Below are 12,757 nucleotides of genomic sequence, written 5' to 3'. Positions count from 1 at the left end.
GTGCCCGCATTAGTGCGGGAAGAGCCTACTTGCAAGTCTCTACGACCTTCTTAAACATAACCCTATCCCTTACCCTAACCCTTAACCTAACCCAAGTCCCAACCCTAACCCTAACCCTAATCCTAACCCAAGGCCCAATCCTAACCCTGACCCTTATCCTAGCCTTGTGGGCGTGGGCCACAAACAATCACCTACCCAACAACCCTGACCCCAACCCTGTATTAGTACCCTTTATATCCACCTTCTCACACAGAATAACCAATCTCCATAGCCTCATCAAAAAGAACTTCACCCACACCCAAAGACTACATCCGGCTTTTTAAAATCATAACACAATATCAGCTTATAGAAAAAACTAAAATCTTCATAGTTTACATATAAAATCTAAATACAAAAAACAATATACCCCCCACCCAAACACAATACAACACATATTACAAAATTAAAAAATTCATCTTCACCCCCCCCCCCCTTTCAGTTCTGTACCTAACCAGATGGGGGCAGTCAGGATCTTCTGCTGTGATTATTGATGCATAACTATTGTGGGAAAGGGGAGCAGCTGCTGAATGGCCCATGATTTATTTGTTACCTGACGGCCCATTCAACTTTGTTACGGTTGAGGAGTACTTCACTGTGCTCATAAAAGCACAACAACAACCCAACTGTCTGCTGGTCAGTGGATCTTTGACGGTAAGCAAAGACACAATATACTGACGCACCAAACTGACTTGAGGAAAAACCATATTAGTATACACAATAAAGCAAAAGTGCTCGGGTCAACATAGAAGCTGAGTCAAGTCCTCAGGTCCTGACTCAGCAGTCATGTGGCACACATCTTAGATCAGTCGAAGAGAATACAACAATCTCATCCTTAATTTAAACTTTTACACAGCCCACAAAGTTAAGCCAACATGACACTTCAACTAGGAGACACACTACACTGGAATACCTGACCACATCCAATGGCAAAAGTCTTCATACCTGTTCTTGAACGACAAGACGAGATAGCTGCCCGGTAAAAACAAAACTGTGTCTAAGGGGCACTTCAGTTATTTTACACATCAAAGTCTGGAGAGTACGACTGCACATGTCTATAAAGTCTTCAGAGGCTCCAGAGGGCGATGAGTCAAACAATGTCACTGGATACATCACTCACACACTGCCAGTACAGCCGTCAGGGGGAATTTGAGGATCAGTATTTTGCCCAAGAACACTTAAGCATGTGGAACGGGCGAGACTGAGATTGAACCGGCAACCAATTGGTTAGTGGACAACCCACTTTACCTCATGAGCCACAGCTGCCCCCCCAATTGCAGAAAGGACCTGTTCCGAGAGGACTGTAAACCTGTGTGGATCATTGAATCCTGGATTTTACCACCAGTTGAAGCCTACCTGGATAAAACATCTGTAAGATTCATCACTTTGTTATTTCGTATTCACTGACGTTTGGCTTTTCTCTTCTGTCAGTTGATGTTAAGCTGTATTTATAAAAATGCGGCAGCAGATAAATACTAAATAGCATTAAGAAATTTGAAAATAGAAGGATAAAGGGATCTTTATTTTCTTTCCCTGACACACACATACACACCTCACACTCACACCTCCATCTCTCCCTAAGCATTGGCAAACACTCTCCTCTCACTGTTCCTGCCTCCGTACCACCCACGCTGGGATAAGTCATCGCCGCTTCAGCGCGTAAAGCCAGGTTTCATCTGAACAGCCTTGTTGCCTTCAAGGCCTTATTCTTAATCTCTCCTTTGTCTGCAGCAAAGCAACTACACCGCAATCGTTCCGATCAGCATTGCAAAGCAAATAGGTGACACACACATTTACAAAGACAATCACTGCAATATATTCATTTTCTTTTTATTCTTTTCTCTGTTTGGAAATTGCAGGGTCAATATTTTTCATTAATCACATTACTTGACATGATGCACCAAAATTTACTCTGTTTACAGGAATACACTGAATAGAACACAAGGTTTCACAATGGATACACGACTGACATTTTGCCCATTGCACTTACAACAGTGAATGACATTCTCCAGATTTTTTTTTTTTTTTGTCTTTTTTTGCCAGCTTCTTCCCATGATCCTCATCACCTCGCAGATCACACCCATCAAATCAAAGACCCCCTTATAGTCTGACAAAGGCATTGTACTCTGCTGATGCCATGGAGGTTTTTCTTTTTTGTCTTGTTTACAATGAACAATATGTATAGAAACTCTACACAGACCGGATGTTTCGGAATACGTGTTTTTGTTCCACTGTTGTAAACAGTCAATATGAGTCAGCCACATACACTATGCTTATGCAATAATAGTAATAATCATCACCATTAGCTTTATCATCATCATCATCGTGGTAATAAATATTATTTTTATACACAAAAGTTGGCAGCAAATACGGCATGGGGATGCACATGACGGCCGTACTCAGAACTCAAAAGCTGTACAGTAAAATGAGTTTGTATTTACAGTAAGATTGTGTGTCTGTCTGCCTTTCTGACAATCCGGACGGCTGCACTAAAGGATGTTTTGTCTCGTGCACCTCATATCGACCAGCTAGCACCTTCACCTCTTGTTCTGACGCAGTTCTCACACTGTTCAGCTGGAGGCACTGTTACGCAAGCAAACCTCCATATTTATGGGTTTTTGTCGAGAAGCAAGTGCTACCAGTCAGGCTTGTGCTTTCCAAATGGCATGCCCTGATTTGTGAAAGGCTGTCTGAACATTTTAATCATCAATATTCTCTTTGTTGGCCCGTGAAAGTCAAGGTTTAAAAACCTTAGGGAAATCATGCCTTACCTTTTTTTTCTCTCTTTTTTTTTTATTCAGGTACAAATTCCAAGAATATAAGATCAAATCATGCACCGTTCCAATGGCTTGGCTGCTTCTGAGTGTTTTAATCAAGAAAGAGACATCTGATATTAGCATTCCATTGACCCCACAGGTTATACTGACACCCATTATGTACATTGACACGTATTAATGAGAAGTGCTGACCATCTGAATCACATGTTTACAGCCGCATGGACAGTCACTGCAAGCCAAACACTGAGGAGCCCAGGTCAGCCAAAACGCACAAGAACTGAAGGAGGGCTTACGAACAGCCAGACAAAGCCAAGCAAACCCATGCTTCAAAGCAACATGATGATGGACATTCAAACCAACAGTCTACACAGTTTACCCTTTGGCAACAAGTCCCCCGTGTGGGGTGTGAGGGGTGAGTATACATGCCACAAAAATAAAAACAATTCTAGTTCAATATTCAAATTCATACAGACAAGTTGCTAAGTAAAAACATTTTCATGACCTTGTTTTTTTGTTTTTTACTGTTTTAGCTCATAATTTTGTTGTTTTCTTGTGAACACAATGATGATAATAAACTGTTTTCGGCTGAATCACTTCCAGGTTCAAAATGAGTCATTGCATAGAACATTTAAATTGATAATTGCTTTCATCCTCTTCTTTATCTGTACGTATTTTTGTGACTGTGTGTGTGCATGTGTATGTTTGTGTACACGTGTCTTTGCACAAATAGAGGCAGTGGGCCCAGCTTGTTAGTGAGATCATCTTGTTGGTGAATTGGTAACCACATCGATCTGCAGGAGGTTAACAGGTTTGTTCGGTGGAATACTCGATTAACATTGGCTTTGAGGTGTAACTATAGGATGCAAAGACCGTAACCTGTACAGTGTGTGTGTGTGTGTGTGTGTGTGTGTGTGTGTGTGTGTTTGCAAGAGACACAGAGAGAGAGTCTGTGTGATCGTACCTGTCTTGCATGCTCTAATGCATCTGCACAAAACATGCATGTCTGGACATGGTACTGTGGTTGTAAACCCTCTGACAAATTGTATTACGGCTATTTATCGACACAAGTGTTTGATAAGTTCCCTTCGCAAATTGAAACAATATTTGTACCTATATTTGTGCTATATACCATTTTCTGCATGCTATTGCTTTTAAAAACAAACAAGCAAATAATTTGATGCAAGAAAACAGATTCAAACAAATCAAAAGTGAAAAATATAAAGTTTTACCAAAAAAAAAAAACACAGAACAGCAAAAAAAGAAAGAAAAGAAAGTCACTAGAAAGTGATTCCATAAATACACAAAGGACAAATTTACATCGTTAGATCTTTGAGTTGTTTTATGTACATACAATATACAGTTGTGTAAAAAGAAATGCATGGTGATATGGACAATTTAAAACATATGAGGTATACAGGTAAAAAGATGTACCGAATAAGGCTCTTCCATTCAATAAATATCAGGCAAAAATGAAAAACAAAAGATTAGACAAACAATAAAACGGATATAGTCCCAGAAGTCTCCGGGGCTGACGATAACGATGGCTTTGCGATGGCATATAAAGAGCCGTGGCCACTCTTTCATTTGGTCCTCTCGTCTGTGTGAATCTCACACATTTGTGGGCACACTGGTAGTAAATTCCTTCCCCTAAAACTAAAGCTAATGAAAAGTGGCATCTCATAGGTGAAAAAAATGGACTTCTTTTTTTTTCTTCAGTTTTTCTAATATTTGAGCGTGCATTCTGGTGTCCCCATTTACACAACGCATTCTGTAGACATCAAAAAACGAAATGAGGACAAAATAAAAACACATTCAAAGAAAGGGTAAAATTCCCTATACTGGAATGTACTGCAGAGACCAGAGAAAACCAAACATTCAAGGGTTGTAGTGAAGTCATAAGGTTGGTTGTCGTTGCCGTGATAAGCATTGTCTTCTTCAGATATGCGACATTCCTGTGGGTTGAGATTGGTATTATTGGTGCAAGCAAAACCTATGGAAAATCTTCCTTCTTTTTATATATTTTTTGTATGAAAAGGCTCTGAGGGGATGAATGTAGAATAAAACATCCTCGCCAGGACTCCTCAAACATGAGCTGTGTTCCATCGAAATCCCTGTAGAGGGCGCTGCAAGGCTTCCTATGTTGAGTTGATTTAGAGAGGGGCATGCGCGGCAGAGCAGACTTTCTCCTATGATATCCAGGTGCCTCTCTCCTCAAGCCTTTTACTGTCATATAGATCCCAGGAGACTTTGTTCTAGAAGAGGAGGGGGAAGCAAATACAAGTCCTCCTCCCCCCACTCTCCTCCGCTTCACTGCATCCTCATTATCGACCGTTGTTGTCCTCCTTTAATACAAACACTGAAGATGTGAATGTTGGCAGAATAAAATGAATTATTAAGGCATGATATCAAATTTACAAGTCCTAATGCAAATACAAGATATAATGCTGCAACATAGACTAAAGCAATATGGACAAATATATTTTTAAATGAACTGGGGCTGTACTGCAGGGATTGTTACACAGCACACTAACACAGGCCAACGCCTTCATCTGTGTGCATGTTACAGCTCTTCCAGCCGACTCCCCCTTACTCACAGCCTCTCTGCTATCGGCAGTAATCCACTAGGCTGAGCAGGATGGACTGCAGCTCAAAGAAGCATTGAGTCAGGTTTATGTCCACATTCCCCCCCAGAATCCTCAGACTGGCCAGGACATATAGAAGACTGACATGGCTACTGATATTTGTGTCAAAAAAGTGTCAAATTAGACTAAACAGTCGAATGAAATTCTTTTATTCAAATGTAGCATTACTTCATCCTGTACAAAGCACAACATGTGCGTTTTGACAGAAGCTAAACAAAGTGAAATCTGCTTTATTTTCGCTTCTGTAGTTCTGCTCCATTGAGCCGAATTAGTTGATTAGTTCATTCTTCCATGTAACGAGCGAGTCTTACCATGAGTCATGTTTCTGTGTGCCTGCATGTGCTCTTGTCCCTGTGTGTCTGTGCGTGAGCAACATTAAAGCCAAGCCTCAGTTAGCCATCTCAGGCTAATTATAGCCCAGTGTGCTTGGCCCAGATTATTACAAGTGTGTGGAGTCAAAGGGTAAAGCGTACTAGTGCTGACCTCCCATATTCTTGGCTTTGGCCTTTCACCTCTCCAACACAGAATTCAGGCTGCCTGTGACCCGGCACAGCGATCAACCAATGATAGAAAAGGATGAAGAAAAAAACAAAAACAACAAATAACTAATAAGAAACAGATGATATTATTTTCAGTTACTTACCACTGAAGCATCGAAAAGTCTCCATAGTAATCATTCTGGGACTATAGTCGTGCAAAGGCATCAAATTACTTCCAGGCCTCCTGCAGGCCTCCGCTCATGTCTTGTTACATCGTGCTGACGAAGCGATTGCCCTAGTTTAATTCAACTCAATTGTGTGCTCATGTCTGGGGATTCAGTGCTGACAAGGCATCCTTTGTTTTCCAGCTCTGTTCAGTAATTTGGGGTAAGGGAAAGGTACAGAGGATCAGTCCAAATATATCGTCACAGCATTAAAAGAGGCATCGCTTCACTTGAGTCTTCTCTTTATGCAAACATGGCCTTTGCTAATTGATGTAAATATCCAGCTGATATAACATTTAATCAATTAATCAAAGTGTGACAGCATTCTATGTCAACAGCTTGGAGTCTTGGAGTTCATGAAATAATGAGGTAACATGGTGAGTATCATCAGCTATCAACAGCTCAACAAGTCACTGCATTGTATCATAGGGAACAAGTGTTGCAGAAGGGAATAAACACATTCTTTAAATTAAATTGTATATATAAAATGAAAACAAGTTATAGAAATACTTACTGATGCACTAAGATCTCCCCTTCTTTATTTCCTGTTATGTGAAATGTTTTTAATGCAGGCATAGGTTTTTCAAGAACAATTGTACCAATCTATCTAATTTCAAATTCGGCATACCCTGAAAAAAGCAGAGATGATTCAACGATTATCAAGTGATGGGAAAAAATTCTTAACATCTGATGATAAGCAGACTGCCAAGATTGAAAATCTAAATCCGATTGATTTGCTAAAGGCTTTAACTTTCATGTAAAAGTTGAATTCCCTTACCCTCCACTAATCACTTCACCACAATGAAGTGAACTTCTTTCCAAGTCCAGACAGAGCTGTGAGTGACAAAGATAGGCAATAAGAGACATTAGAAAACAACCTGATAAAAAAAGTAAAATAATTCCAGTATCTTAATTTCATCTTCATATGCAGATTCTACTTCGAAAACTAAGACATTAAACATTTGCTATGCTAAATCATAAACTGTAAGAAAAGTTCTTTAACATTATTTATATATGAACATACCATCTCCAAGTTTTCCTGCCTGCTCTGCAGCACCTCCCTGCAGTATTTTGGTCAGAACATTGTCCCCCTCAGCAGGTGGCTGTCCTGGCGCAGCGATGCCTATACCTGCGGGTTTGCTTCCAATCCCAACAGGCGCTGCCTTGGAGCCTGCAAACAAAATAAAAAATTATCAACACATATGTCATCATTTTCCTGGGGTCATTGTGTGGTTTATGGTAGAGCTAGTACTGGCACTTACCAATGCCCGTCAGAGGAGGTGTAGCTATTTTTGTAGGCTGAGGTGCTGTTGGAACTCCTGCTGTAGGTTTCATTCCAGTAGCGGCAGTTGCAGGTGCAGGTGTAGCATCCATCTTTGCCTGCAGAAAAATCAGCACACACAAAGATTTCTTTAATCTAACATCAAATTCTATACTTTTTTGATTTCAGTGTTATTCTTTATTTACCCCGCCTACTTTTAACTGTGTGCCGTTTAGTGTATATACTGCCAACATTGACTCTAAGTAAACTAATAAGATTGTTCTTTGACTCTATAAACCAAAAATTGTGTCATCTGTTTAAGGTGGTTCAATAAGGCACAGTAATGGCATGAGATTATAAAATACCACTACACAAGAATTCCAAATATCACCTCATTGAAAATATAATGTTGTTATTGTTCTTATAGATAACTTAAACTAGGCTTAATGTCACTCACTGCTGTGGTAGCTGGCGGCCCTGTTGCAGACCCGACTCCCGGCTGGCGTCCCTGGGGTAGGGTTTGGCCGGATTTAGGCTGCTGTTGTGCTGGTCCAGCTCCTGCAGCAGTTGTGTTGGGTTGGTTGGTTGGAGCTGTCTGGTTGTGTTGCAGGGGTTGTTGTTGTTGTTGTTGTTGTTGTTGTTGTTGTGGTTGTTGTTGTGGTTGTTGATGTGGTTGTTGTTGTGGTTGTAGTGCACCCTGTTGCTGGGCTGGTTGGGTGCCATTAAGTGGTTCAGAGCCTGGATGTCTCCCAGTCTGACCCTGACTGCCTGACCGTTGCTGACCAGCATGGCCCGAAGGGGGCTGCTGCTGTGGTTTAAACCCTGCTGCAGAGGGATCCTGCCTCTTGGAGGTTGTGCGATCTCCTTGCGGTCTCTGGCTCCTTCCTCCAGTACCGTGGTGATGTCCAGCGGCTGTATCACGAGAGAAGTCACCTGAATTCCGGGGGCTTCCCTGGGCAGAACGGGAGTCTGGACCACTCCTCCTTTGTGCAGACGAAGAGCCTCTGCCGTCAGGGCGAACAGAAGGATCTTTGGGGTGTGTCCTAGAAGAGCGGGAGGACCTTGGGTCCTCCGCGGAGTGTCGAGAAGAGTTATGTCTGCCAGAGCTACTGCCGTGGTGACGGTGGTCGCGTGACGACGTGGAGGTGGAGTGGCGCTGTTGACTGTAGTCATCCTGAGGACAGTATTCCTCTGGAGGTTCATCATAATCCTGGTAGGTGTGTTTGCTACGCCTACCTGTGGATGAGTGACTTCCACCTCCGTGATGTCTTGAGCGATCAGAACGGGCCTCCCGTGGCTTCTCAAACCAGTCAGTTTCTTCTTGGCCGAGGTGATAGGCTTTTTAAAACCAAAACAAACATCATCAGTCAACTGTTTCACATGTTGCGAGGAGAAGCATGCAGAGTGAAGCCATGCAAAATAACTTGGAATACATGCTCCACATTCCAGAGCCATGCACATATTTGAGGTATCCAGCAACGAAAAAAAGAAAAAACAGGACACCACAACACTGAAAAAATATTTATGCAAAACATTAATGAAAAACAGGCATATTTGGCTCCATGTATGAAACGAAACAGTCCATAAAAAAAGAAGCACAAAAAATAATGGCGCTCTTCTCAAACTTCCACACTCAGCATGCAGGCTCTTAATGGATAGAAAAAAATAATTCAATACAAGTTATTCAGCACCAGTTACCTTCACTGTCAGAAACAGCACAGTGCATGTCATCTACAAGGTAAGGGTCATCTGGCTTATAGACATGACTCCTGGGCAGGTCCTTCTTGTGGTGGTCCTGAACGTCTGGCAATGAATGGCTGGAGCCATATTGATTCCTCACATCGTGGGCTTCCGGTGTGTCAGCGGTTCTTCCCATGCCTACAGGCTTCCCAACAGGACTGAGTGGGCTCTCCTCTTCTGAATTTTGGTTGCGCATCGGAGGCCTTCCACTGCGACTGCCTCTCTGAGACCGCTCCATGGCATCTCTTTCGTAAGATTTACTCCTGTGGCCCGTGGCATCTCTGGAGGAAATCTTGTCCATGCCATATCCAGTAGACCTGGACCTTCCAGAGCTATACATGCGGTCCTCTTCCTCAAGACCCTCACGACTGGTGCCATAATATTTCTGTTGGTCATACGTGTTTTTCTTCATCCCGTAGGTCATATCGTCCTGAAGCTTCTTGGATCTGGATACAACCGTACAACTGCCTCCTGTTGATGTTGTCATTGTGTAGGAGGCAAGGTCAGACTCAACATCCCGTGCTTCCTCAATTGGGGAGAATTTAGAGATCTTCTGCTCCATGCCCTGCTTTCTGTGCTTACTGCGTTTAGAGGAGACTACAGCTGGGGCAAGATTCTTGGGTGTAAGTTTGTGGCTACTGGGGGTGCTCCGTGATGACTGCTTATAATCATCATAGTAATATGAAGAGCCTCCACTCACTGTGGTGGTGGTACGACTGTCTACAGTGCTTTGGTAACCTGTTGATCCTGTAGGTCTACCATAAACATCCACAGGCCCATCTTCAGGCCTACTATAGGAGCTCCCACGGGCAGGGCCGTTCTCAGTGCGATACCGGCCTCCAACAGGATGACCTAAAGCATCAACGGGCTGGTTAGTGTTCTCTTTTGTCAACTCACTGATGTCGTCAATCATGACATAGTTCCTTGGAATATTCTGCTCCAGGTTTGAGGTATAGAGACCATCTGAAGCATAGGCAGAGGTGGGACTCTCTACAGAGGGAGTCAAGCCAGGCTCAGGGGGGCGGTACTGTCCATAGGCATTGTTGTAGACTGCATTGGAAAAGTTGCTGTCTGGAGCTGATGTTGCCACTGACACTGCTGGGTTGCTAATGACCTCATAGTTGGTTGGGAGTTTTTGCTCAAGGTCTGCCAAAGATGTTTGCCTTGGTCTTTGATGTACAGTAAGGATCTCTGCCTGGGGCTGGTAGGGGAGGCCAGGTTGGTAAGAGCTGTGGCTGGGGTAAGGAAGACCCTGGCCTGGCATGGGTTGACCAGGCTGATGGAAGGCCTGGTGACCATGCTGCTGCATACCAAGGTCTGCCTGGTAGGAGGACTGGGCATACATGCGGGAGGGATATGTTCCCTGGTTCTGGTAGCCAGGGCCTGGAGGGGGGTGGGGCTGGAAGGTTCCTGGCTGAGGTGCAGAGGATGAAGGGTACTGGGGAGGTTGAAAGCCTATCTGTTGGTAAGCTGCACTTGGCTGCTGTGTTGATGGTTGACTTTGTGGGTATGAGTAAGACATATAAGAGGAGGTTGAGGGATACTGAGGGGCTGCATTGAGGTCATTAGGAAACTGACTCAGTGGTGCAGTGCTGGGCCTTGTCAGCAAGCCATTAGCATCAAAGGTTGCTGTTGCAGCTGCCATCCTGAGATTATTGAGCTCACTATCTGACATGTAGTCACGAGCATCACCCATACATCTCATGTAAGCCAGGTCTCTCCTCTCTCTCTCCTTCACCATGGTCTCCTTACGTTGGGTGATGCCTAGCTCCAAGTAACGCAGCTTGGCATCAATCTCTTTCTCTTCTTCCTCCAGTTCGGCCTGTTGCTTTCGCAGCTTTGAAGACTCTTGTTCCACAGCTTTCAGTTCACTCAGCAAGCCAGCCTTGGTGACTCCCTGAGAGGGTCTGGGTAGGATCCTCTGGGGCATGCCAGGAGAGCTGTACATTTGTGCTGGAGTAACGATGGGGAGCGGAGATTCCTCTGGAGGGGGGCTGGGGAGAGTCCTCTTTATCTTCCTCATCAGAGAGTTCTGCTGCTGCTGCAGGGAGACCATCTGCTAGAAGAAACAGATAAACATCAGCAAACACTGAGCTATAAACAGAATGTGTTTATGTAAATTAGACTCATAACTGTATAGTGGGTATAGGGTTCGCAAATTTAGTTATCCTGAGACCTACGTAAACAGCTATGCAGCCTGATATGTTGTCAAATTACTTGACCTTTGTACTATTGGAGCATTAGCTCCATCACTAGTTAAATTAACACTGATTGATTTTTATATATTGTTTCAATTAAAATGTTGTTTAAATTAAACCAAATACACTAAGGGACCTTTTTTGATTTTATATCAGATTAACAATGTTTTGGGAAATGTTTGAAATGGAAGTGGCAGTCGTGGAGTCAACATAAAGAACCTCTATTATCTAATAATACTGCAAGGGAAAACACTAAGGGGTAGAATTCAATCACTTTACATGTAACAATTTATATAATGTTCATTATGTGACTGCAGTAAATTAAATATTAGTCAAATTTGTCTCTACTAGTATCAATAGGTTTATTTTACCTGGCAACATTTGTTGATGTAGGATTCATAAATATCAGAATAATTTAGAATTTAAATAAAACAAATAAAAATAAAAATGGACGTCAGAGTTTAATGAAACAATTGTGTTTTGAGTCGTTTAATTCCCTTCTAATTTATGTTCAGACATTTATTAATTTCCCCAGTGCTCCTCTGATCAAAAACCCACAGTATCTGTCTTCTTTATTAATGCTAAGAAATCTTGACATTCCATGCGGGTAAGAACAGTCAAACATTACAAACTATAACACATCTATGCTAGTCTGCTACTTACAAACGAGTTGTGTTGAGTAGATCCATTGAGATTGTCTTAAGTATCCACAAGAGAACCATGTAATAAGTGCTACCACTAAAGATTTGAGGTGCAAATGTGGAAAAATCTGAAACCCGATTTCTATGTTTCCTACTCAAGACTAATTTTGGTCTGAGTGCAGAGCAATCATAATTTATTTTGACCAGCTGCTAACAATAAGTAAGAGAGCAAAGCACCATCAGGGTTGCTCCACATTGCATCTCCCCCTGGCAACTCTTTAGGCTTGGCCAAATATAGAAGACAGTGAGAGAGAGAGAGGGACTGAAAGAATGGAAAGGTAGAAGATTAGGGAGGCGATATAGGAGAAGAGGATGATGGGAAAATCTTTTCTGGCAAGATCAGCTGCCCTCATGAGAGCATGCTGTCACTTTGTTGATGCCAGATCCTGTCCACATGAAGCATCCTGCATGTACATATATTTGTTTTATAATTTGTTCTTTCTGCCATTAAACATATTACTTCTACATTACTACATATTGTAAATTATCAGCAAATACATATATGTTGTACAAAAGGGGAAATGTCTCCATGGGAGCCCGACGACATTATCCCACATTTGAGGATTTTAAGATGCAATATGCACTGTATATATTTTTTGTAGAAACGACTATATATTTTCTCAGGTGGTTGCATTTCTAAAACATAGATATTTCTTCTGAATATATTGTTGGTAAGCATTCATACAAGAGGTTCATTTT

General features: G+C 42.3%; 1 protein-coding gene across 1 annotated transcript in view; it reads right to left on the bottom strand.

Moving 5' to 3' along the window:
- Positions 1 to 1,896: 1,896 nt before the first annotated feature.
- bsnb (bassoon (presynaptic cytomatrix protein) b) overlaps positions 1,897 to 12,757 on the bottom strand; it is a 56,953-nt gene continuing 46,092 nt past the window's right edge. Inside the window, 8 exon segments of the mRNA XM_053446278.1 lie at positions 1,897 to 5,155; positions 6,099 to 6,304; positions 6,673 to 6,787; positions 6,937 to 6,992; positions 7,183 to 7,329; positions 7,421 to 7,538; positions 7,877 to 8,757; positions 9,118 to 11,218. Of these exon segments, the coding sequence (XP_053302253.1) occupies positions 6,952 to 6,992; positions 7,183 to 7,329; positions 7,421 to 7,538; positions 7,877 to 8,757; positions 9,118 to 11,218 (3,288 nt within the window). The 3' untranslated portion in view covers positions 1,897 to 5,155; positions 6,099 to 6,304; positions 6,673 to 6,787; positions 6,937 to 6,951.

Source organism: Pleuronectes platessa, chromosome 2 (genome assembly GCF_947347685.1).
Source record: "Pleuronectes platessa chromosome 2, fPlePla1.1, whole genome shotgun sequence".
In the NCBI taxonomy this organism is placed as follows: Eukaryota; Metazoa; Chordata; class Actinopteri; order Pleuronectiformes; family Pleuronectidae; genus Pleuronectes; species Pleuronectes platessa.
The sequence above is the reverse complement of the archived record's forward strand: the minus strand, read 5'-3'. Positions and strand labels throughout refer to the sequence as shown.